General features: G+C 49.6%; 1 protein-coding gene across 1 annotated transcript; it reads right to left on the minus strand.

The window, feature by feature from the left end:
- Positions 1 to 319: 319 nt before the first annotated feature.
- On the minus strand, positions 320 to 20,777 carry LOC111610605 (integumentary mucin C.1-like; the record flags this gene model as incomplete). Its single annotated transcript, XM_023345306.1, has 4 exons — positions 320 to 388; positions 9,813 to 9,860; positions 16,590 to 16,679; positions 20,730 to 20,777. Coding segments are annotated over 4 exons (255 nt in total), but the record flags the coding sequence as incomplete, so codon positions are not given.
- Positions 20,778 to 25,051: the final 4,274 nt, after the last annotated feature.

Here is a 25,051-nt window from a genome sequence, read left to right on the forward strand (position 1 = left end):
CTGTTTAGGTCTGACGACAGGAGAGTCGGATGAAAAATTTGCTCTTTCTTTCGGAACAAACTCATCAGCGCCAGGATTTAGCAGAGGCGTGTCCTTTACTTGGGCTCTTTCAAAATAAGAGTTCATTCCATCGGATCGTTGAGAACCAGCAACTGAGATTATGTTCAAAACATTAAGTTTTGCATTAGTTGCTGCCAACTCTGTTTCCAAGTCTATTTTTTCCTTTTCTTTTCTCAGTTTTTCCTCTTGAGCTTCGATCAGATGTTTTTTGTCCAACGCGGCCAATCTCTCCATGAGCGCTGCCTTTTCAGCCGCAGCTTTAATGCGTGCAGAAGAGGTAGATGAAGTCCGAGATTGCTGTGAAGATGTTTTTGAACGTGGCGTTACACTTGAAATATTAGAGACACTGTCTTCAGGATTTATTTCATCCAGATCTGCAACCTGATCATCATCAACATTATTTTTCTGTTCGGTATATGAATCTCCTGCTTCATGCAACCAAACCTTTACATTGTCCATAAAATCAGAGAATGTCGTCACCTTGGACTGAAAATACACAGATTGCCTTTTCACTTCTTCTTCTGATAATGGCAAACATAAAAAGGATTCATGTAAATCGGTTGCATCTTGATAGCATTTAATAAACTTGACAAAGTCAGAAGACACTTTCTTAACATTTTCTTGTGACATCATTAATGCGGAAATTTTCTCCACTAATTTTGAAGCTTGTTTACACTTTAAACTTCGTTTTTCTTGACATGTTTTTATGTAAAACTCCAAACCCTTTTGTGTGAATTTGATGTTTCTTTTCTCTTGCGACATCTGAGTGTCATCCTCTTTGCTCTTTACATCAGACATTTTTAGCGATCCTTTGAATTATTTCAAACATTTAAAAGCAGCACAATCCACAAGGAATCCACAGGACAAAGCACAAACATGTCTCTTTGTTTAAAGAGGTTGATTCGTGTGAACAAACATTTCCATGATGGGCGTCGGCACACGTCTTTATCCAATTAAGCGTCAACTTGTCACATCAAACTCATCTCATCAGTCTGTGCAGTGAAACAATGTCTTTAAACTCCAGTAGTTTCACCGTTTTCCTTTACGGCTTGAACAATATTGTCACGTACCAGTTTGATGAATGAGTGACGTGTCGATCCAGGCCTGACGCTTGATTTCAAAGACGATCCAAAACCTTTTGTTTGACGGTAATCCTTGAGATCCATACATCCAACATGTCCATTGATGAGGGATTATTCCTTTTAGTCCGCGAGTTGGTTCCTTACTTGATCCATGGGGAGGTTTTTATTTGCTCTAATGGCGATTGTTTGTCAAACCAAACATCCAATAAAGGGTTCTATCCGCCACTATGAGGTACTGGGGTCCAAATTCTTCACGCAGGCACAAGAAGTTTAATGTCCAAACTTGTTTATTATCTTGGTTGCTTTTATTTTCCTTTTCAGCAAAACACTTATAACGTTCAAACTTTCCTTTGTTGCTCCTGTCTACTTCTGTCTACTTCTGTTGCTCTGGTAAGAACCTTAGGCCCCAAACCCAAATGCCTGCTGGTCCTTTACCAGGCCCCTACACTTATAGAAAGTGGATTGATCTACCTCACTTCCTGTCTTTAGAAAACGAATAAATAAGAACAAATAATAAAAACAAAAGATACATAGAACTGACAATTATGAACCTGCAAATAATACAAAAACTAGAAATGTAAAAATAAACTAACAAAATTCAAATGCATAAAGAAATAAAGAATAAATAGCTCCAACAGCAGTTACCCTTATAAGTTTTTGTCATTGAATTTACAGAAATCCAAGTTTGTAACATTTAATTAATACACTCTGTTAGAAGACATGTTTTTTCTCCTAAAACCTTTTTTTTGGATGAGAAATATTAATAGAAATGAACTGATAAGTCAGAAGATCGGATTTCTCTAAATAAAATTAGAGAAACCAGTATATCGCCGGGGCTCCGGGGCACCGGGGCACCGGCGATATACTGGATATACAAAACGAGCATAGAAGTTGTTAAGTTCGTTGAGGAAGGAGATATCAGTAGAAGCGGGGGGTGGTATTGGGGTACTTGTAGTCTGTGAGAATCTGAAGGCCTTGGGGTTTTGGATTCAGTTGCGCAAAATAGCCCTAATTCAGTTGAAAGAACAAATTCCAAAAAATATTTTTGTTACCTAGTGTAACCAAGCCTTAACCTGGTTTTTATGAACAAGAATTATTGCATGTTAAGAGCAAAAACATGTTGTCCTTAACAATACCACCACCTATAGTCAAGTGCTGGGTACTGCACATGAACTGCAGCGAGACCTCGCAAATTCAAGGAAAATTAGTCTCCCAAGAGTGCAACAATAACACTCTTAATAATAACATTATTATTATTATTATTATTATTATTATTATTATTATTATTATTATTAATAAATAGAATACACCTATGTTGAACACTTTAGAAGCACATTTCTAGTGAATTGTTTTCCCTAGACAATATTACTTTGGGACCCTGTTGTAGTGTTAGGAACCAGGCTGGTATTCAAAAAGATTCTGAGTCCTCTCAGAGCGCTCCCTTCTTAGCCTAAAAAATACTTCTAATGAGTTCTAGCTTAAGTGTGATCTAGTCAGTTGCTGAAAATATCTCTGAGAGAGGAGATGACAGAAATGTCCATCTTAGTGAGAAGCTGTGGTGGATCCGGTTACTAGATGTGACTATGGACTGTGATTGAGTCTTGAGCCTTTCTGAAGAAAAAAACAGTAGGTCTAGTTTTGGCATTGGTTGATACATGAAACAAAATAATATACACACAAAAAATATACCCAAAGTAATCCTTTAATAGAAATCTACTACTCATTCAATCTAGACTGTTGAAGACGACGATGAAACTAAAATTACATTAATTGCCACATAGCAACAAAATGTTTGGTTGCACCTTATTTACATCCTCATCATTATTGTAACTTGGCACAGCTTTTTTTATCTATTTCATTGTTAATTATTATTATGGGTGTTAAACTGTCAGCAATTCACTGTGATGTCATGCTTATATAAAAAAGATTTATCTGGCAAAATGGCAAGTTGGCATAAAATGGAGAAGTTCGTCTGCTTGTCTGTCTGACTCCCAATTGAGCCATACAGTTTGGAATTGTTTTCTATATTATTTTATTGTATTTGAATATGACTGTTTCACTTTTAATTTTAATATATTTCCATCTCTGAAAGTGCTGTCTCACCAAGATGTATTAAGAATGCCTGTACACTTTACAAATGAACCACAAATTAACAGTAAGCGAATGTAGTTTTTACTCTTTCTGTTAATGATAAACTTGAAAATGTTGCATGATGTAAAAAGATAAACCACCGTATTGTCACATACAGTAACTGTAAAAACAAATATGTAGTTAATCAGACATTTTTTTATTCAGGAATTCTAAAAGTACATGATATGATCATTTATTGAAATAAATAAGGGACAGGAAGAAGAAATCAAGAGCATACATTCTGCACAATCAATAACATATATAATGCTCCCATTCAGAAAAATAAATATTAAATTAAAAATTATGGCATTTTAAAAGATATAATAAAAGAAGAGTATCCCATATGGTAGTGTAATTTTAAAATGTTTCAAGAGACAAAAAACATATGTATGTTATTTATTTAAGAGTTTAACTTAAAACCATCATAATGGATTTAAAGATTACATTCAAAATAACTTATAGAAATAAACATAGTGCATATAAAACATTTGGAAATATTTTCAAGACTAAAAGATTTCATTTAAACATAGGATATGTGCAAGTTTAATTCAACATAACTATTGACAAAAGAGCTATAAGCAGGAAGACACTTGATTTGTTGTGAACTGCATTGGAGGTAGTTGTTCTAGTGGTAGGTGAAACTGTGCTTGTTGTTGGAGTTCCAGCAGATGTAGTTGTAGGAATATTAGTGGGGGCGGCGGCTGCAGTAGTGACAGCAATACTGGTTGGAGCACCAGCTGCAGTTGTGGCTGGTACAGTGGAAGAAGTATTTGTTTTTTGAGCAGTTGTGGTTGTGCTCACTGCAGCTGTGGTTGTTGTCTCAGGGGCTGTGGTTGTTGATGGAACAGCTATGTTTGTTGTTGGAGCAGCTGTGTTTGTGGTCGCAGCAACACTGGATGTCGTTGGTGAAGATGTGTTTGTTGTCTCAGCCACTGTGGTTGTAGTTTGAGCAGGTGTATTTGTTGGAGCAGCTGTGGTTGTTGTTGGTGCAGGTGTGGTTGTAGTTGGAGCGACTGTGGTTGTATTTGGTGCAGCTGTGGTTGTTAAATGGGCAGTTGTGGTTGTTGTTGGTATAGCTGTGGTTGTAGTTGGGGCCACTGTGGTTGTTGTTGGTGCAGGTGCGGTTATTGTTGGTGCAGTTGTGGTTGTTGTTGGAGCAGCTGTAGTTGTCCTTGGACCAGATGTGGTTGTAGTTGGAGCCACTGTGGTTGTAATTGGTGCAGCTGTGGTTGTCGTTGGTGCAGCTGTGGTTGTCGTTGGAGGAATGGTGGTTGTTGTTGGTGCAGGTGTGGTTGTTGTTGGTACAGCTGTGGTTGTAGTTGGAGCCACTGTAGTTGTTGTTGGGGCAGCTGTGGTTGTAGTTGGGGCCACTGTGGTAGTTGTTGGTACCGCTGTGGTTGTAGTTGGTACAGCTGTGGTTGTTGTTGGTGCAGGTGTGGTTGTAGTTGGTGCAGCCGTGGCGGTAGTTGGATCCACTGTGGTTGTAGTTGGGGCCACTGTGGTTGTTGTTATAGCTGACGTGGTTGATGTTACTGCAGGTATGGTTGAAGTTGGAGCCACTGTGGTTGTAGTTGGTACAGTTGTGGTGGTAGTTGGAGCTGCTGTGGTTGTTGTTGGAGCAGGTTTGGTTGTAGTTGGTAAAGCTGTGGTTGTAGTTGGTGCCTCTGTGGTTGTTGTTGGTGCAGCTGTGGTTGTTGTCGAGGCCACTGAGGTTGTTGTTGGAGCAGGTGTGGTTGTTGTTTGTGCAGGTGTGGTTGTTGTTGGTGCATGTGTGGATGTAGTTGTAGCCACAGTGGTTGTTGTCGAGGCCACTGTGGTTGTTCTTGGAGCAGCTGTGGTTGTTGTTGGTACAGCTGTGGTTGTTGTTGGGGCCACTGTGGTAGTTGTTGGTGCCACTGTTGTTGTAGTTGGTACAGCTGTGGTTGTTGGAGCAGCTGTGATTGTTGTTGGTGCTGGTGTGGTTGTCGTTGGTGCCACTGTGGTTGTTGTTGGAGCAGCAGTGGTTGTTGTTGGTGTAGGTTTGGTGGTTGTTGGTGCAGGTGGGGTTGTAGTTGCAGTTACAGTGGCTGTAGTTGGTGCAGGTGTGGTTGTAATTGGAGCCACTGTGGTTGTAGTTGATGAAGGTGTGGTGGTTGTTGGAGCAGTTGTGGCTGTTGTTGGTGCATGTGTGGATGTAGTTGGAACCACTGTGGTTGTTGTCGGAGCAAATGTGGTTAATGTTGGAACAGCTGTGGTTGTAGTTTGGGCGGCTGTGGTAGTTGTTGGTGCAGCTGTGGTTGTTGTAGGTGCAGTTGTGGTTGTTGTCGGAGCAGCTGTGGTTGTTGTTGGAGCAGCTGTGGTTGTTGTCGGTGCAGTTGTGGTTGTTATTTGTGCAGTTGTGGTTGTCGTTTGTGAAGGTGTGGTTGTAGTTGGAGCCACTGTGGTTGTACTTGGAGCCGCTGTTGTAGTTGGTGCAGCTGTGGTTGTAGTTGGAGCCGCTGTGTTTGTAGTTGGTGCAGGTGTGGTTGTAGTTGGTGCAGGTGTGGTTGTAGTTGGTGCAGCTGTGGTTGTTGTTGGAGCCACTGTGGTTGTTGGGGCTGCTGTGGGTGTTGTTGGTGCAGGTGTGGTTGTTGTTGGTGCAGGTGTGGTTGTTGTTGGTGCCGCTGTGGTTGTAGTTGGTGCAACTGTGGTTGTAGTTGGTACAGCTGTGGTTGTTGTTGGTGCAAGTGTGGTTGTTGTTGGAGCCACTGTGGTTGTTGGGGCTGCTGTGTTTGTTGTTGGTGCAGGTGTGGTTGTTGTAGGTGCAGGTGCTGTTGTAGTTGGTGCAGCTGTGGTTGTTGTTGGAGCAGTTGTGGTTGGTGTCGGTGCAGTTGTGGTTTTTGTTTGTGCAGCTGTGGTTGTAGTGGGAGCCGCTGTTGTTGTAGTTGGTACAGCTGTGGTTGTTGTTGGAGACGCTGTGGTTGTTGTTGGAGCAGCTGTGGATGGTGTCGGTGCAGTTGTGGTTTTTGTTTGTTCAGCTGTGATTGTAGTGGGAGCCGCTGTTGTTGTAGTTGGCACTGCTGTGGTTGTAGTTGGTGCAGCTGTGGTTGTTGTTGGAGCACTAGTGGTTGGTGTGGGTGCAGTTGTGGTTTTTGTTTGTGCAGCTGTGGTTGTAGTGGGAGCCGCTGTTGTTGTAGTTGGTACAGCTGTGGTTGTTGTTGGAGACGCTGTGGTTGTTGTTGGAGCAGCTGTGGATGTAGTAGTAGCCGCTGTGGTTGTTGTTGGTGCAACTGGGGTTGTTGTTGGAGCCACTGTGGTTGTTGGGGCTGCTGTGGTTGTTGTTGGAGCGGCTGTGGTTGTAGTTGATGCAGCTGTGGTTGTAATTGGTGCGGCTGTGGTTGTTGTTGAAACCACTGTGGTTGTTGTTGTTGGAGCAGCTGTGGATGTAGTAGTAGCAGCTGTGGTTGTTGTTGGAGCGGCTGTGGTTGTTGTTGGTGCAGCTGTGGTTGTTGTTGGTGCAGCTGAGGTTGTTGTTTCAGTAGCTGTGGTTGTGGTTGGTGCCACTGTGGTTGTAGTTGGAGCCGCTGTGGTTGTTGTTGGTGCAGCTGTGGTTGTTGTTGGTGCCGGTGTGGTTGTTGTTGGTGCAGGTGTGGTTGTTGTTGGTACAACTGTGGTTGTTGTTGGAGACGCTGAGGTTGTAGTTGGTGCAGCTGTGGTTGTTGTTGGAGCAGGTGTAGTTGTTGTTGGTGCAGGTGTGGTTGTAGTTGGAGCCACTGTGGTTGTTGTTGGTGCAGCTGTGGTTGTTGTTGGGGCTGCTGTGGTTGTAGTTGGTGCAGCTGTGGTTGTTGTTGGTGCAGGTGTGGTTGTTGTTGGTACAGCTGTGGTTGTAGTTGGGGCCTCTGTGGTTGGCGTTGGAGCAGGTGTGGTGGTTGTTGGTGCAGGTGTGGTTGTAGTTGGTGCAGCTGTGGTTCCTGTTTGGGCTGCTGTGGTTGTCATTGGAGCAGGTGTGGTTGTTGTTGGTGCAGGTGTGGCTGTCGTTGGTGCAGCTGTGGTTGTCGTTGGAGCAGGTGTGGTTGTGGGTGTTGCAGGTGTGGTTGTAGATGGAGACGCTGTGGTTGTAGTTGGTGCAGCTGTGGTTGGAGCAGGTGTAGTTGTTGTTGGTGCAGGTGTGGTTGTAGTTGGAGCCACTGTGGTTGTTGTTGGTGCAGCTGTGGTTGTTGTTGGGGCTGCTGTGGTTGTAGTTGGTGCAGCTGTGGTTGTTGTTGGTGCAGGTGTGGTTGTTGTTGGTACAGCTGTGGTTGTAGTTGGTGCACCTGTGGTTGTCGTTGGAGCAGGTGTGGTTGTTTTTGGAGCCGCTGAGGTTGTAGTTGGTGCAGGTGTGGTTGTAGTTGGAGCAGCTGTGGTTGTTGTTGGTGCCGGTGTGGTTGTTGTTGGTGCCGGTGTGGTTGTTGTTGGTGGAGGTGTGGTTGTTGTTGGTACAGCTGTGGTTGTTGTTGGTACAGGTGTGGTTGTTGTTGGTGCAGCTGTGGTTGTAGTTGGTGCAGCTGTGGTTGTAGTTGGTGCAGCTGTGGTTGTCGTTGGAGCAGGTGTGGTTGTCATTGGTGCAGGTGTTATTGTCGTTGGTGCAGGTGTGGTTGTAGTTGGTGCAGCTGTAGTTGTTGTTTGGGCCGCTGTGGTTGTAGATGGTGCAGCTGTAGTTGTCGTTGGAGCAGGTGTGGTTGTTGTTGGTGCAGGTGTGGTTGTAGTTGGTGCAGCTGTGGTTGTCGTTGGAGCAGGTGTGGTTGTTGTTTGAGCCGCTGTGGTTGTAGTTGGTGCAGCTGTGGTTGTTGTTTGGGCCACTGTGGTTTTAGTTGGTGCAGCTGTGGCTGTTGTTGGTGCAGGTGTGGTTGTTGTTGGGGCTGCTGTGGTTGTTGTTGGTGCAGCAGTGGTGGTTGGTGGGGCTGCTGTGGTTGTAGTTGGTGCAGCTGTGGTTGTTGTTGGTGCAGGTGTGGTTGTAGTTGGTGCAGCTGTGGTTGTTGTTGGTGCAGGTGTGGTTGTCGTTGGAGCCGCTGTGGTTGTAGTTGGTGCCGCAGTGGTTGTTGTTGGTGCAGGTGTGGTTGTTGTTGGGGCTGCTGTGGTTGTTGTTGGTGCAGCAGTGGTTGTTGTTGGGGCTGCTGTGGTTGTTGTTGGTACAGCTGTGGTTGTAGTTGGGGCTGCTGTGGTTGTTGTTGGTGCAGGTGTGTTTGTTGTTGGTGAAGTTGTGGTTGTAGTTAGTACAGGTGTGGTTGTTGTTGCTGCAGGTGTGGTTGTTGTTGGTGAAGGTGTGGTTGTAGATGGTGCAGCTGTGGTTGTTGTTGGTGCCGGTGTGGTTGTTGTTGGTGCATGTGTGGTTGTTGTTGGTACAGCTGTGGTTGTTGTTGGGGCTGCTGTGGTTGTTGTTGGTGCAGGTGTGGTTGTCGTTGGTACAGCTGTGGTTGTAGTTGGTGCAGCTGTGGTTGTTGTTGGTGCAGGTGTAGTTGTAGTTGGTGGAGCTGTGGTTCTAGTTGGTACAGGTGTGGTTGTAGTTGGTGCAGCTGTGGTTGTTGTTGGGGCTGCTGTGGATGTTGTTGGTGCAGGTGTGGTTGCCGTTGGTGCAGCTGTGGTTGTCGTTGGAGCAGGTGTGGTTGTTGTTGGTGCAGGTGTGGTTGTAGTTGGTGCAGCTGTGGTTGTCGTTGGAGCAGGTGTGGTTGTTGTTGGAGCCGCTGAGGTTGTAGTTGGTGCAGGTGTGGTTGTAGTTTTTGCAGCTGTGGTTGTTGTTGGTGCAGGTGTGGTTGTCGTTGGAGCCGCTGTGGTTGTAGTTGGTGCAGCAGTGGTTGTTGTTGGGGCTGCTGTGGTTGTTGTTGGTACAGCTGTGGTTGTAGTTGGGGCTGCTGTGGTTGTTGTTGGTGCAGGTGTGGTTGTTGTTAATACTGCTGTGCTTGTTATTGCTGCAGGTGTGGTTGTTGTTGGTGCCGGTGTGGTTGTTGTTGGTGCATGTGTGGTTGTTGTTGGTACACTTGTGGTTGTTGTTGGGGCTGCTGTGGTTGTTGTTGGTGCAGGTGTGGTTGACGTTGGTACAGCTGTGGTTGTAGTTGGTGCAGCTGTGGTTGTTGTTGGAGCAGGTGTGGTTGTTGTTGGAGCTGCTGAGGTTGTAGTTGGTGCAGCTGTGGTTGTTGTTGGTGCCGCTGTGGTTGTAGTTGGTGCAGCTGTGGTTGTTGTTGGTGCAGGTGTGGTTGTTGTTGGTGCAGGTGTGGTTGTAGATGGTGCAGCTGTGGTTGTTGTTGGTGCCGGTGTGGTTGTTGTTGGTGGAGGTGTGGTGGTTGTTGGTACAGCTGTGGTTGTTGTTGGTACAGCTGTGGTTGTTGTTGGGGCTGCTGTGGTTGTTGTTGGTGCCGGTGTGGTTGTTGTTGGTACAGCTGTGGTTGTTGTTGGGGCTGCTGTGGTTGTTGTTGGTGCAGTTGTGGTTGTAGTTGGTGCAGCTGTGGTTGTAGTTGGTGCAGCTGTGGTTGTTGTTGGTGCTGCTGTGGTTGTAGTTTGTGCAGGTGTGGTTGTTGTTGGTGCAGGTGTGGTTGTAGTTGGTGCAGCTGTGGTTGTCGTTGGAGCAGGTGTGGTTGTTGTTGGAGCCGCTGAGGTTGTAGTTGGTGCAGCTGTGGTTGTTGTTGGTGCAGGTGTGGTTGTAGTTGGTGCAGCTGTGGTTGTCGTTGGAGCAGGTGTGGTTGTTGGTGGTCCAGGTGTGGTTGTAGTTGGTGCAGCTGTGGTTGTCGTTGGAGCAGGTGTGGTTGTTGTTGGAGCCGCTGTGGTTGTAGTTGGTGCAGGTGTGGTTGTAGTTGGTGCAGCTGTGGTTGTTGTTGGTGCAGCTGTGGTTGTCGTTGGAGCCCCTGTGGTTGTAGTTGGTGCAGCAGTGGTTGTTGTTGGGGCTGCTGTGGTTGTTGTTGGTACAGTTGTGGTTGTAGTTGGGGCTGCTGTGGTTGTTGTTGGTGCAGGTGTGGTTGTTGTTAATGCAGCTGTGCTTGTTATTGCTGCAGGTGTGGTTGTTGTTGGTGAAGGTGTGGTTGTAGATGGTGCAGCTGTGGTTGTTGTTGGTGCCGGTGTGGTTGTTGTTGGTGCATGTGTGGTTGTTGTTGGTACACCTGTGGTTGTTGTTGGTACACCTGTGGTTGTTGTTGGGGCTGCTGTGGTTGTTGTTGGTGCCGCTGTGGTTGTACTTGGTGCAGCTGTGGTTGTTGTTGGTGCAGGTGTGGTTGTAGATGGTGCAGCTGTGGTTGTTGTTGGTGCCGATGTGGTTGTTGTTGGTGGAGGTGTGGTTGTTGTTGCTACAGCTGTGGTTGTTGTTGGTGCAGGTGTGGTTGTTGTTGGTGCAGCTGTGGTTGTTGTTGGTGCTGCTGTGGTTGTAGTTTGTGCAGGTGTGGTTGTTGTTGGTGCAGCTGTGGTTGTTGTTGGGGCTGCTGTGGTTGTTGTTGGTGCAGGTGTGGTTGTTGTTGGTACAGCTGTGGTTGTTGGGGCTGCTGTGGTTGTAGTTGGTGCAGCTGTGGTTGTTGTTGGTGCTGCTGTGGTTGTTGTTGGTGAAGGTGTGGTTGTAGATGGTGCAGCTGTGGTTGTTGTTGGTGCAGGTGTAGTTGTAGTTGGTGCAGCTGTGGTTGTAGTTGGTGCAGGTGTGGTTGTTGTTGGGGCTGCTGTGGTTGTCGTTGGTGCAGGTGTGGTTGTCATTGGTGCAGCTGTGGTTGTAGTTGGTGCAGCTGTGGTTGTTGTTGGTGCAGGTGTAGTTGTAGTTGGTACAGCTGTGGTTGTTGTTGGTGCAGCAGTGGTTGTCGTTGGGGCTGCTGTGGTTGTAGTTGGTGCAGCTGTGGTTGTTGTTGGTGCAGGTGTGGTTGTAGTTGGTGCAGCTGTGGTTGTTGTTGGTGCAGGTGTGGTTGTCGTTGGAGCCGCTGTGGTTGTAGTTGGTGCAGCAGTGGTTGTTGTTGGTGCAGGTGTGGTTGTTGTTGGGGCTGCTGTGGTTGTTGTTGGTACAGCTGTGGTTGTAGTTGGGGCTGCTGTGGTTGTTGTTGGTGCAGCAGTGGTTGTTGTTGGGGCTGCTGTGGTTGTTGTTGGTACAGCTGTGGTTGTAGTTGGGGCTGCTGTGGTTGTTGTTGGTGCAGGTGTGGTTGTTGTTGGTGAAGGTGTGGTTGTAGTTAGTACAGGTGTGGTTGTTGTTGCTGCAGGTGTGGTTGTTGTTGGTGAAGGTGTGGTTGTAGATGGTACAGCTGTGGTTGTTGTTGGTGCCGGTGTGGTTGTTGTTGGTGCATGTGTGTTTGTTGTTGGTACAGCTGTGGTTGTTGTTGGGGCTGCTGTGGTTGTTGTTGGTGCAGGTGTGGTTGTCGTTGGTACAGCTGTGGTTGTAGTTGGTGCAGCTGTGGTTGTTGTTGGTGCAGGTGTAGTTGTAGTTCGTGGAGCTGTGGTTGTTGTTGGTGCAGGTGTGGTTGTAGTTGGTGCAGCTGTGGTTGTTGTTGGGGATGCTGTGGATGTTGGTGGTGCAGGTGTGGTTGTCGTTGGTGCAGCTGTGGTTGTAGTTAGTGCAGGTGTGGTTGTTGTTGCTGCAGGTGTGGTTGTTGTTGGTGAAGGTGTGGTTGTAGATGGTGCAGCTGTGGTTGTTGTTGGTGCAGGTGTAGTTGTAGTTGGTGCAGCTGTGGTTGTAGTTGGTGCAGGTGTGGTTGTTGTTGGGGCTGCTGTGGTTGTCGTTGGTGCAGGTGTGGTTGTCGTTGGTGCAGCTGTGGTTGTAGTTGGTGCAGCTGTGGTTGTTGTTGGTGCAGGTGTAGTTGTAGTTGGTACAGCTGTGGTTGTTGTTGGTGCAGCAGTGGTTGTCGTTGGGGCTGCTGTGGTTGTAGTTGGTGCAGCTGTGGTTGTTGTTGGTGCAGGTGTGGTTGTAGTTGGTGCAGCTGTGGTTGTTGTTGGTGCAGGTGTGGTTGTCGTTGGAGCCGCTGTGGTTGTAGTTGGTGCAGCAGTGGTTGTTGTTGGTGCAGGTGTGGTTGTTGTTGGGGCTGCTGTGGTTGTTGTTGGTACAGCTGTGGTTGTAGTTGGGGCTGCTGTGGTTGTTGTTGGTGCAGCAGTGGTTGTTGTTGGGGCTGCTGTGGTTGTTGTTGGTACAGCTGTGGTTGTAGTTGGGGCTGCTGTGGTTGTTGTTGGTGCAGGTGTGGTTGTTGTTGGTGAAGGTGTGGTTGTAGTTAGTACAGGTGTGGTTGTTGTTGCTGCAGGTGTGGTTGTTGTTGGTGAAGGTGTGGTTGTAGATGGTACAGCTGTGGTTGTTGTTGGTGCCGGTGTGGTTGTTGTTGGTGCATGTGTGGTTGTTGTTGGTACAGCTGTGGTTGTTGTTGGGGCTGCTGTGGTTGTTGTTGGTGCAGGTGTGGTTGTCGTTGGTACAGCTGTGGTTGTAGTTGGTGCAGCTGTGGTTGTTGTTGGTGCAGGTGTAGTTGTAGTTCGTGGAGCTGTGGTTGTTGTTGGTGCAGGTGTGGTTGTAGTTGGTGCAGCTGTGGTTGTTGTTGGGGATGCTGTGGATGTTGGTGGTGCAGGTGTGGTTGTCGTTGGTGCAGCTGTGGTTGTCGTTGGAGCAGGTGTGGTTGTTGTTGGTGAAGGTGTGGTTGTAGTTGGTGCAGCTGTGGTTGTCGTTGGAGCAGGTGTGGTTGTTGTTGGTGCAGGTGTGGTTGTAGCTGGTGCAGCTGTGGTTGTCGTTGGAGCAGGTGTGGTTGTTGTTGGAGCCGCTGAGGTTGTAGTTGGTGCAGGTGTGGTTGTAGTTGGTGCAGCTGTGGTTGTTGTTGGTGCAGGTGTGGTTGTCGTTGAAGCCGCTGTGGTTGTAGTTGGTGCAGCAGTGGTTGTTGTTGGGGCTGCTGTGGTTGTTGTTGGTACAGCTGTGGTTGTAGTTGGGGCTGCTGTGGTTGTTGTTGGTGCAGGTGTGGTTGTTGTTAATGCAGCTGTGCTTGTTATTGCTGCAGGTGTGGTTGTTGTTGGTGAAGGTGTGGTTGTAGATGGTGCAGCTGTGGTTGTTGTTGGTGCCGATGTGGTTGTTGGTGGTGCATGTGTGGTTGTTGTTGGTACACCTGTGGTTGATTTTGGGGCTGCTGTGATTGTTGTTGGTGCAGGTGTGGTTGTCGTTGGTACAGCTGTGGTTGTAGTTGGTGCAGCTGCGGTTGTTGTTGGTGCAGGTGTAGTTGTAGTTGGTGCAAGTGTGGTTGTAGTTGGTGCCGGTGTGGTTGTAGTTGGTGCAGCTGTGGTTGTTGTTGGGGCTGCTGTGGTTGTCGTTGGAGCCGGTGTGGTTGTTTTTGGAGCCGCTGAGGTTGTAGTTGGTGCAGCTGTGGTTGTTGTTGGTGCCGCTGTGGTTGTAGTTGGTGCAGCTGTGGTTGTTGTTGGTGCAGGTGTGGTTGTCGTTGGAGCAGGTGTGGTTGTTGTTGGTGCAATTGTGGTTGTCGTGGGAGCAGGTGTGGTTGTTGTTGGTACAGCTGTGGTTGTAGTTGGGGATGCTGTGGTTGTTGTTGGTGCAGCAGTGGTTGTTGTTGGGGCTGCTGTGGTTGTTGTTGGTACAGCGGTGGTTGTAGTTGGGGCTGCTGTGGTTGTTGTTGGTGCAGGTGTGGTTGTAGTTGGGGCTGCTGTGGTTGTTGTTGGTACAGCTGTGGTTGTAGTTGGGGCTGCTGTGGTTGTTGTTGGTGCAGGTGTGGTTGTTGTTGGTGAAGGTGTGGTTGTAGTTAGTACAGGTGTGGTTGTTGTTGCTGCAGCTGTGGTTGTTGTTGGTGCAGGTGTGGTTGTCGTTGGTACAGCTGTGGTTGTAGTTGGTGCAGCTGTGGTTGTTGTTGGTGCAGGTGTAGTTGTAGTTGGTACAGCTGTGGTTGTTGTTGGTGCAGCAGTGGTTGTCGTTGGGGCTGCTGTGGTTGTAGTTGGTGCAGCTGTGGTTGTTGTTGGTGCAGGTGTGGTTGTAGTTGGTGCAGCTGTGGTTGTTGTTGGTGCAGGTGTGGTTGTCGTTGGAGCCGCTGTGGTTGTAGTTGGTGCAGCAGTGGTTGTTGTTGGTGCAGGTGTAGTTGTAGTTGGTACAGCTGTGGTTGTTGTTGGTGCAGCAGTGGTTGTCGTTGGGGCTGCTGTGGTTGTAGTTGGTGCAGCTGTGGTTGTTGTTGGTGCAGGTGTGGTTGTAGTTGGTGCAGCTGTGGTTGTTGTTGGTGCAGGTGTGGTTGTCGTTGGAGCCGCTGTGGTTGTAGTTGGTGCAGCAGTGGTTGTTGTTGGTGCAGGTGTGGTTGTTGTTGGGGCTGCTGTGGTTGTTGTTGGTACAGCTGTGGTTGTAGTTGGGGCTGCTGTGGTTGTTGTTGGTGCAGCAGTGGTTGTTGTTGGGGCTGCTGTGGTTGTTGTTGGTACAGCTGTGGTTGTAGTTGGGGCTGCTGTGGTTGTTGTTGGTGCAGGTGTGGTTGTTGTTGGTGAAGGTGTGGTTGTAGTTAGTACAGGTGTGGTTGTTGTTGCTGCAGGTGTGGTTGTTGTTGGTGAAGGTGTGGTTGTAGATGGTACAGCTGTGGTTGTTGTTGGTGCCGGTGTGGTTGTTGTTGGTGCATGTGTGGTTGTTGTTGGTACAGCTGTGGGTGTTGTTGGGGCTGCTGTGGTTGTTGTTGGTGCAGGTGTGGTTGTCGTTGGTACAGCTGTGGTTGTAGTTGGTGCAGCTGTGGTTGTTGTTGGTGCAGGTGTAGTTGTAGTTCGTGGAGCTGTGGTTGTTGTTGGTGCAGGTGTGGTTGTAGTTGGTGCAGCTGTGGTTGTTGTTGGGGATGCTGTGGATGTTGGTGGTGCAGGTGTGGTTGTCGTTGGTGCAGCTGTGGTTGTCGTTGGAGCAGGTGTGGTTGTTGTTGGTGAAGGTGTGGTTGTAGTTGGTGCAGCTGTGGTTGTCGTTGGAGCAGGTGTGGTTGTTGTTGGTGCAGGTGTGGTTGTAGCTGGTGCAGCTGTGGTTGTCGTTGGAGCAGGTGTGGTTGTTGTTGGAGCCGCTGAGGTTGTAGTTGGTGCAGGTGTGGTTGTAGTTGGTGCAGCTGTGGTTGTTGTTGGTGCAGGTGTGGTTGTCGTTGAAGCCGCTGTGGTTGTAGTTGGTGCAGCAGTGGTTGTTGTTGGGGCTGCTGTGGTTGTTGTTGGTACAGCTGTGGTTGTAGTTGGGGCTGCTGTGGTTGTTGTTGGTGCAGGTGTGGTTGTTGTTAATGCAGCTGTGCTTGTTATTGCTGCAGGTGTGGTTGTTGTTGGTGAAGGTGTGGTTGTAGATGGTGCAGCTGTGGTTGTTGTTGGTGCCGATGTGGTTGTTGGTGGTGCATGTGTGGTTGTTGTTGGTACACCTGTGGTTGATTTTGGGGCTGCTGTGATTGTTGTTGGTGCAGGTGTGGTTGTCGTTGGTACAGCTGTGGTTGTAGTTGGTGCAGCTGCGGTTGTTGTTGGTGCAGGTGTAGTTGTAGTTGGTGCAAGTGTGGTTGTAGTTGGTGCCGGTGTGGTTGTAGTTGGTGCAGCTGTGGTTGTTGTTGGGGCTGCTGTGGTTGTCGTTGGAGCCGGTGTGGTTGTTTTTGGAGCCGCTGAGGTTGTAGTTGGTGCAGCTGTGGTTGTTGTTGGTGCCGCTGTGGTTGTAGTTGGTGCAGCTGTGGTTGTTGTTGGTGCAGGTGTGGTTGTCGTTGGAGCAGGTGTGGTTGTTGTTGGTGCAATTGTGGTTGTCGTGGGAGCAGGTGTGGTTGTTGTTGGTACAGCTGTGGTTGTAGTTGGGGATGCTTTGGTTGTTGTTGGTGCAGCAGTGGTTGTTGTTGGGGCTGCTGTGGTTGTTGTTGGTACAGCGGTGGTTGTAGTTGGGGCTGCTGTGGTTGTTGTTGGTGCAGGTGTGGTTGTTGTTGGTGAAGGTGTGGTTGTAGTTAGTACAGGTGTGGTTGTTGTTGCTGCAGGTGTGGTTGTTGTTGGTGAAGGTGTGGTTGTAGATAGTGCAGCTGTGGTTGTTGTTGGGGCTGCTGTGGTTGTTGTTGGTACAGCTGTGGTTGTAGTTGGGGCTGCTGTGGTTGTTGTTGGTGCAGGTGTGGTTGTTGTTGGTGAAGGTGTGGTTGTAGTTAGTACAGGTGTGGTTGTTGTTGCTGCAGCTGTGGTTGTTGTTGGTGCAGGTGTGGTTGTCGTTGGTACAGCTGTGGTTGTAGTTGGTGCAGCTGTGGTTGTTGTTGGTGCAGGTGTAGTTGTAGTTGGTGGAGCTGTGGTTGTAGTTGGTGCAGGTGTGGTTGTAGTTGGTGCAGCTGTGGTTGTTGTTGGGGCTGCTGTGGATGTTGTTGGTGCAGGTGTGGTTGTCGTTGGTGCAGCTGTGGTTGTCGTTGGAGCCGCTGTGGTTGTAGTTGGTGCAGCAGTGGTTGTTGTTGGTACAGTTGTGGTTGTAGTTGGGGCTGCTGTGGTTGTAGTTGGTGCAGGTGTGGTTGTTGTTAATGCAGCTGTGCTTGTTATTGCTGCAGGTGTGGTTGTTGTTGGTGAAGGTGTAGTTGTAGTTGGTGCAGGTGTGGTTGTAGTTGGTGCAGGTGTGGTTGTAGTTGGTGCAGCTGTGGTTGTTGTTGGTGCTGCTGTGGTTGTTGTTGGTGCACGTGTGGTTGTTGTTGGTGCAGGTGTGGTTGTAGTTGGTGCAGCTGTTGTTGTCGTTGGAGCAGGTGTGGTTGTTGTTGGAGCCGCTGTGGTTGTAGTTGGGGCGGCTGTGGTTGTTGTTGGTGCAGGTGTGGCTGTTGTTAATGCAGCTGTGCTTGTTGTTGCTGCAGGTGTGGTTGTTGTTGGTGAAGGTGTGGTTGTAGATGGTGCAGCTGTGGTTGTTGTTGGTGCTGGTGTGGTTGTTGTTGGTACACCTGTGGTTGTTGTTGGGGCTGCTGTGGTTGTTGGTGGTGCAGGTGTGGTTGTCGTTGGTACAGCTGTGGTTGTAGTTGGTACAGCTGTGGTTGTTGTTGGTGCAGGTGTAGTTGTAGTTGGTGCAGGTGTGGTTGTAGTTGGTGCAGGTGTGGTTGTAGTTGGTGCAGCTGTGGTTGTTGTTGGTGCTGCTGTGGTTGTTGTTGGTGCACGTGTGGTTGTTGTTGGTGCAGGTGTGGTTGTAGTTGGTGCAGCTGTGGTTGTCGTTGGAGCAGGTGTGGTTGTTGTTGGAGCCGATGAGGTTGTAGTTGGTGCAGCTGTGGTTGTTGTTGGTGCCGCTGTGGTTGTAGTTGGTGCAGCTGTGGTTGTTGTTGGTGCAGGTGTGGTTGTCGTTGGTGCAGCTGTGGTTGTAGTTGGGGCAGGTGTGGTTGTTGTTGGTACAGCTGTGGTTGTAGTTGGGGCTGCTGTGGTTGTTGTTGGTGCAGGTGTGGTTGTTGTTGGTGCAGCTGTGGTTGTTGTTGGTGCTGCTGTGGTTGTAGTTTGTGCAGGTGTGGTTGTTGTTGGGGCTGCTGTGGTTGTTGTTGGTGCTGCTGTGGTTGTTGTTGGTGCACGTGTGGTTGTTGTTGGTGCAGGTGTGGTTGTAGTTGGTGCAGCTGTGGTTGTCGTTGGAGCAGGTGTGGTTGTTGTTGGAGCCGCTGAGGTTGTAGTTGGTGCAGCTGTGGTTGTTGTTGGTGCAGGTGTGGTTGTCGTTGGTACAGCTGTGGTTGTAGTTGGGGCTGCTGTGGTTGTTGTTGGTGCAGGTGTGGTTGTTGTTGGTGCAGCTGTGGTTGTTGTTGGTGCTGCTGTGGTTGTAGTTTGTGCAGGTGTGGTTGTTGTTGGGGCTGCTGTGGTTGTTGTTGGTGCAGGTGTGGTTGTCGTTGGTGCAGCTGTGGTTGTTGTTGGTGCCGGTGTGGTTGTTGTTGGTGCAGGTGTGGTTGTTGTTGGGGCTGCTGTGGTTGTTGTTGGTACAGCTGTGGTTGTAGTTGGGGCTGCTGTGGTTGTAGTTGGTGCAGCAGTGGTTGTTGTTGGGGCTGCTGTGGTTGTTGTTGGTACAGCTGTGGTTGTAGTTGGGGCTGCTGTGGTTGTTGTTGGTGCAGGTGTGGTTGTTGTTGGTAAAGGTGTGGTTGTAGTTAGTGCAGGTGTGGTTGTTGTTGCTGCAGGTGTGGTTGTTGTTGGTGAAGGTGTGGTTGTAGATGGTGCAGCTGTGGTTGTTGTTGGTGCCGGTGTGGTTGTTGTTGGTGCATGTGTGGTTGTTGTTGGTACAGCTGTGGTTGTTGTTGGGGCTGCTGTGGTTGTTGTTGGTGCAGGTGTGGTTGTCGTTGGTACAGCTGTGGTTGTTGTTGGGGCTGCTGTGGTTGTTGTTGGTGCAGGTGTGGTTGTTGTTGGTGCCGGTGTGGTTGTTGTTGGTACAGCTGTGGTTGTTGTTGGTGCAGCTGTGGTTGTTGTTGGTGCCGGTGTGGTTGTTGTTGGTGCATGTGTGGTTGTTGTTGGTACAGCTGTGGTTGTTGTTGGGGCTGCTGTGGTTGTTGTTGGTGCAAGTGTGGTTGTTGTTGGTACAGCTGTGGTTGTTGTTGGGGCTGCTGTGGTTGTTGTTGGTGCAGGTGTGGTTGTTGTTGGTGCCGGTGTGGTTGTTGTTGGTACAGCTGTGGTTGTTGTTGGTGCAGCTGTGGTTGTCGTTGGAGCAGGTGTGGTTGTTGGTGGTGCAGGAGTGGTTGTAGTTGGTGCAGCTCTGGTTGTTGTTGGGGCCGCTGTGGTTGTAGTTGGTGCAGCTGTGGTTGTCGTTGGTGCAGCTGTCGTTGTAGTTGGGGCAGGTGTGGTTGTTGTTGGGGCTGCTGTGGTTGTTGTTGGTGCAAGTGTGGTTGTTGTTGGTACAGCTGTGGTTGTTGTTGGGGCTGCTGTGGTTGTTGTTGGTGCAGGTGTGGTTGTTGTTGGTGCCGGTGTGGTTGTTGTTGGTACAGCTGTGGTTGTTGTTGGTGCAGCTGTGGTTGTCGTTGGAGCAGGTGTGGTTGTTGGTGGTGCAGGAGTGGTTGTAGTTGGTGCAGCTGTGGTTGTTGTTGGGGCCGCTGTGGTTGTAGTTGGTGCAGCTGTGGTTGTCGTTGGTGCAGCTGTCGTTGTAGTTGGGGCAGGTGTGGTTGTTGTTGGTACAGCTGTGGTTGTAGTTGGGGCTGCTGTGGTTGTTGTTGGTGCAGGTGTGGTTGTTGGTGGTGCAGGTGTGGTTGTAGATGGTGCAGCTGTGGTTGTTCTTGGTGCCGGTGTGGTTGTTGTTGGTGGAGGTGTGGTTGTTGTTGGTACAGCTGTGGTTGTTGTTGGTACAGGTGTGGTTGTTGTTGGTGCAGCTGTGGTTGTAGTTGGTGCAGCTGTGGTTGTAGTTGGTGCAGCTGTGGTTGTTGTTGGTGGAGGTGTGGTTGTTGTTGGTACAGCTGTGGTTGTTGTTGGTGCAGGTGTGGTTGTTGTTGGTACAGCTGTGGTTGTTGTTGGGGCTGCTGTGGTTGTTGTTGGTGCAGGTGTGGTTGTTGTTGGTGCCGGTGTGGTTGTTGTTGGTACAGCTGTGGTTGTTGTTGGGGCTGCTGTGGTTGTTGTTGGTGCAGCTGTGGTTGTAGTTGGTGCAGCTGTGGTTGTTGTTGGTGCTGCTGTGGTTGTTGTTGGGGCTGCTGTGGTTGTTGTTGGTGCAGGTGTGGTTGTCGTTGGTGCAGCTGTGGTTGTCATTGGAGCAGCTGTGGTTGTTGTTGGTGCCGGTGTGGTTGTTGTTGGTGCAGGTGTGGTTGTTGTTGGTATAGCTGTGGTTGTTGTTGGTGCATGTGTGGTTGTTGTGGGTACAGCTGTGGTTGTTTTTGGGGCTGCTGTGGTTGTAGTTGGGGCTGCTGTGGTTGTTGTTGGTGCAGGTGTGGTTGTTGTTAATGCAGCTGTGCTTGTTATTGCTGCAGGTGTGGTTGTTGTTGGTGAAGGTGTGGTTGTAGATGGTGCAGCTGTGGTTGTTGTTGGTGCCGGTGTGGTTGTTGTTGGTGCATGTGTGGTTGTTGTTGGTACACCTGTGGTTGTTGTTGGTACACCTGTGGTTGTAGTTGGTACAGCTGTGGTTGTTGTTGGTGCAGGTGTAGTTGTAGTTGGTGCAGGTGTGGTTGTAGTTGGTGCAGGTGTGGTTGTAGTTGGTGCAGCTGTGGTTGTTGTTGGTGCTGCTGTGGTTGTTGTTGGTGCACGTGTGGTTGTTGTTGGTGCAGGTGTGGTTGTAGTTGGTGCAGCTGTGGTTGTCGTTGGAGCAGGTGTGGTTGTTGTTGGAGCCGATGAGGTTGTAGTTGGTGCAGCTGTGGTTGTTGTTGGTGCCGCTGTGGTTGTAGTTGGTGCAGCTGTGATTGTTGTTGGTGCAGGTGTGGTTGTCGTTGGTGCAGCTGTGGTTGTAGTTGGGGCAGGTGTGGTTGTTGTTGGTACAGCTGTGGTTGTAGTTGGGGCTGCTGTGGTTGTTGTTGGTGCAGGTGTGGTTGTTGTTGGTGCAGCTGTGGTTGTTGTTGGTGCTGCTGTGGTTGTAGTTTGTGCAGGTGTGGTTGTTGTTGGGGCTGCTGTGGTTGTTGTTGGTGCTGCTGTGGTTGTTGTTGGTGCACGTGTGGTTGTTGTTGGTGCAGGTGTGGTTGTAGTTGGTGCAGCTGTGGTTGTCGTTGGAGCAGGTGTGGTTGTTGTTGGAGCCGCTGAGGTTGTAGTTGGTGCAGCTGTGGTTGTTGTTGGTGCCGCTGTGGTTGTAGTTGGTGCAGCTGTGGTTGTTGTTGGTGCAGGTGTGGTTGTCGTTGGTGCAGCTGTGGTTGTAGTTGGGGCAGGTGTGGTTGTTGTTGGTACAGCTGTGGTTGTAGTTGGGGCTGCTGTGGTTGTTGTTGGTGCAGGTGTGGTTGTTGTTGGTGCAGCTGTGGTTGTTGTTGGTGCTGCTGTGGTTGTAGTTTGTGCAGGTGTGGTTGTTGTTGGGGCTGCTGTGGTTGTTGTTGGTGCAGGTGTGGTTGTCGTTGGTGCAGCTGTGGTTGTTGTTGGTGCCGGTGTGGTTGTTGTTGGTGCAGGTGTGGTTGTTGTTGGGGCTGCTGTGGTTGTTGTTGGTACAGCTGTGGTTGTAGTTGGGGCTGCTGTGGTTGTAGTTGGTGCAGCAGTGGTTGTTGTTGGGGCTGCTGTGGTTGTTGTTGGTACAGCTGTGGTTGTAGTTGGGGCTGCTGTGGTTGTTGTTGGTGCAGGTGTGGTTGTTGTTGGTAAAGGTGTGGTTGTAGTTAGTGCAGGTGTGGTTGTTGTTGCTGCAGGTGTGGTTGTTGTTGGTGAAGGTGTGGTTGTAGATGGTGCAGCTGTGGTTGTTGTTGGTGCCGGTGTGGTTGTTGTTGGTGCATGTGTGGTTGTTGTTGGTACAGCTGTGGTTGTTGTTGGGGCTGCTGTGGTTGTTGTTGGTGCAGGTGTGGTTGTCGTTGGTACAGCTGTGGTTGTTGTTGGGGCTGCTGTGGTTGTTGTTGGTGCAGGTGTGGTTGTTGTTGGTGCCGGTGTGGTTGTTGTTGGTACAGCTGTGGTTGTTGTTGGTGCAGCTGTGGTTGTTGTTGGTGCCGGTGTGGTTGTTGTTGGTGCATGTGTGGTTGTTGTTGGTACAGCTGTGGTTGTTGTTGGGGCTGCTGTGGTTGTTGTTGGTGCAAGTGTGGTTGTTGTTGGTACAGCTGTGGTTGTTGTTGGGGCTGCTGTGGTTGTTGTTGGTGCAGGTGTGGTTGTTGTTGGTGCCGGTGTGGTTGTTGTTGGTACAGCTGTGGTTGTTGTTGGTGCAGCTGTGGTTGTCGTTGGAGCAGGTGTGGTTGTTGGTGGTGCAGGAGTGGTTGTAGTTGGTGCAGCTGTGGTTGTTGTTGGGGCCGCTGTGGTTGTAGTTGGTGCAGCTGTGGTTGTCGTTGGTGCAGCTGTCGTTGTAGTTGGGGCAGATGTGGTTGTTGTTGGTACAGCTGTGGTTGTAGTTGGGGCTGCTGTGGTTGTTGTTGGTGCAGGTGTGGTTGTTGGTGGTGCAGGTGTGGTTGTAGATGGTGCAGCTGTGGTTGTTCTTGGTGCCGGTGTGGTTGTTGTTGGTGGAGGTGTGGTTGTTGTTGGTACAGCTGTGGTTGTTGTTGGTACAGGTGTGGTTGTTGTTGGTGCAGCTGTGGTTGTAGTTGGTGCAGCTGTGGTTGTAGTTGGTGCAGCTGTGGTTGTTGTTGGTGGAGGTGTGGTTGTTGTTGGTACAGCTGTGGTTGTTGTTGGTGCAGGTGTGGTTGTTGTTGGTACAGCTGTGGTTGTTGTTGGGGCTGCTGTGGTTGTTGTTGGTGCAGGTGTGGTTGTTGTTGGTGCCGGTGTGGTTGTTGTTGGTACAGCTGTGGTTGTTGTTGGGGCTGCTGTGGTTGTTGTTGGTGCAGCTGTGGTTGTAGTTGGTGCAGCTGTGGTTGTTGTTGGTGCTGCTGTGGTTGTTGTTGGGGCTGCTGTGGTTGTTGTTGGTGCAGGTGTGGTTGTCGTTGGTGCAGCTGTGGTTGTCATTGGAGCAGCTGTGGTTGTTGTTGGTGCCGGTGTGGTTGTTGTTGGTGCAGGTATGGTTGTTGTTGGTATAGCTGTGGTTGTTGTTGGTGCATGTGTGGTTGTTGTGGGTACAGCTGTGGTTGTTTTTGGGGCTGCTGTGGTTGTAGTTGGGGCTGCTGTGGTTGTTGTTGGTGCAGGTGTGGTTGTTGTTAATGCAGCTGTGCTTGTTATTGCTGCAGGTGTGGTTGTTGTTGGTGAAGGTGTGGTTGTAGATGGTGCAGCTGTGGTTGTTGTTGGTGCCGATGTGGTTGTTGGTGGTGCATGTGTGGTTGTTGTTGGTACACCTGTGGTTGTTTTTGGGGCTGCTGTGATTGTTGTTGGTGCAGATGTGGTTGTCGTTGGTACAGCTGTGGTTGTAGTTGGTGCAGCTGCGGTTGTTGTTGGTGCAGGTGTAGTTGTAGTTGGTGCAAGTGTGGTTGTAGTTGGTGCAGGTGTGGTTGTAGTTGGTGCAGCTGTGGTTGTTGTTGGGGCTGCTGTGGTTGTTGTTGGTGAACGTGTGGTTGTTGTTGGTGCAGGTGTGGTTGTAGTTGGTGCAGATGTGGTTGTCGTTGGAGCCGGTGTGGTTGTTTTTGGAGCCGCTGAGGTTGTAGTTGGTGCAGCTGTGGTTGTTGTTGGTGCCGCTGTGGTTGTAGTTGGTGCAGCTGTGGTTGTTGTTGGTGCAGGTGTGGTTGTCGTTGGAGCAGGTGTGGTTGTTGTTGGTGCAATTGTGGTTGTCGTGGGAGCAGGTGTGGTTGTTGTTGGTACAGCTGTGGTTGTAGTTGGGGATGCTGTGGTTGTTGTTGGTGCAGCAGTGGTTGTTGTTGGGGCTGCTGTGGTTGTTGTTGGTACAGCGGTGGTTGTAGTTGGGGCTGCTGTGGTTGTTGTTGGTGCAGGTGTGGTTGTTGTTGGTGAAGGTGTGGTTGTAGTTAGTACAGGTGTGGTTGTTGTTGCTGCAGGTGTGGTTGTTGTTGGTGAAGGTGTGGTTGTAGATGGTGCAGCTGTGGTTGTTGTTGGGGATGCTGTGGTTGTTGTTGGTACAGCTGTGGTTGTAGTTGGGGCTGCTGTGGTTGTTGTTGGTGCAGGTGTGGTTGTTGTTGTTGAAGGTGTGGTTGTAGTTAGTACAGGTGTGGTTGTTGTTGCTGCAGCTGTGGTTGTTGTTGGTGCAGGTGTGGTTGTCGTTGGTACAGCTGTGGTTGTAGTTGGTGCAGCTGTGGTTGTTGTTGGTGCAGGTGTAGTTGTAGTTGGTGGAGCTGTGGTTGTAGTTGGTGCAGGTGTGGTTGTTGTTGGTACAGCTGTGGTTGTTGTTGGGGCTGCTGTGGTTGTTGTTGGTGCAAGTGTGGTTGTTGTTGGTACAGCTGTGGTTGTTGTTGGGGCTGCTGTGGTTGTTGTTGGTGCAGGTGTGGTTGTTGTTGGTGCCGGTGTGGTTGTTGTTGGTACAGCTGTGGTTGTTGTTGGTACAGCTGTGGTTGTAGTTGGGGCTGCTGTGGTTGTAGTTGGTGCAGCAGTGGTTGTTGTTGGGGCTGCTGTGGTTGTTGTTGGTACAGCTGTGGTTGTAGTTGGGGCTGCTGTGGTTGTTGTTGGTGCAGGTGTGGTTGTTGTTGGTAAAGGTGTGGTTGTAGTTAGTGCAGGTGTGGTTGTTGTTGCTGCAGGTGTGGTTGTTGTTGGTGAAGGTGTGGTTGTAGATGGTGCAGCTGTGGTTGTTGTTGGTGCCGGTGTGGTTGTTGTTGGTGCATGTGTGGTTGTTGTTGGTACAGCTGTGGTTGTTGTTGGGGCTGCTGTGGTTGTTGTTGGTGCAGGTGTGGTTGTCGTTGGTACAGCTGTGGTTGTTGTTGGGGCTGCTGTGGTTGTTGTTGGTGCAGGTGTGGTTGTTGTTGGTGCCGGTGTGGTTGTTGTTGGTACAGCTGTGGTTGTTGTTGGTGCAGCTGTGGTTGTTGTTGGTGCCGGTTGTGGTTGTTGTTGGTGCATGTGTGGTTGTTGTTGGTACAGCTGTGGTTGTTGTTGGGGCTGCTGTGGTTGTTGTTGGTGCAAGTGTGGTTGTTGTTGGTACAGCTGTGGTTGTTGTTGGGGCTGCTGTGGTTGTTGTTGGTGCAGGTGTGGTTGTTGTTGGTGCCGGTGTGGTTGTTGTTGGTACAGCTGTGGTTGTTGTTGGTGCAGCTGTGGTTGTCGTTGGAGCAGGTGTGGTTGTTGGTGGTGCAGGAGTGGTTGTAGTTGGTGCAGCTGTGGTTGTTGTTGGGGCCGCTGTGGTTGTAGTTGGTGCAGCTGTGGTTGTCGTTGGTGCAGCTGTCGTTGTAGTTGGGGCAGGTGTGGTTGTTGTTGGTACAGCTGTGGTTGTAGTTGGGGCTGCTGTGGTTGTTGTTGGTGCAGGTGTGGTTGTTGGTGGTGCAGGTGTGGTTGTAGATGGTGCAGCTGTGGTTGTTCTTGGTGCCGGTGTGGTTGTTGTTGGT

Source organism: Xiphophorus maculatus, chromosome 13 (assembly GCF_002775205.1).
Source record: "Xiphophorus maculatus strain JP 163 A chromosome 13, X_maculatus-5.0-male, whole genome shotgun sequence".
Lineage (NCBI taxonomy): Eukaryota > Metazoa > Chordata > Actinopteri > Cyprinodontiformes > Poeciliidae > Xiphophorus > Xiphophorus maculatus.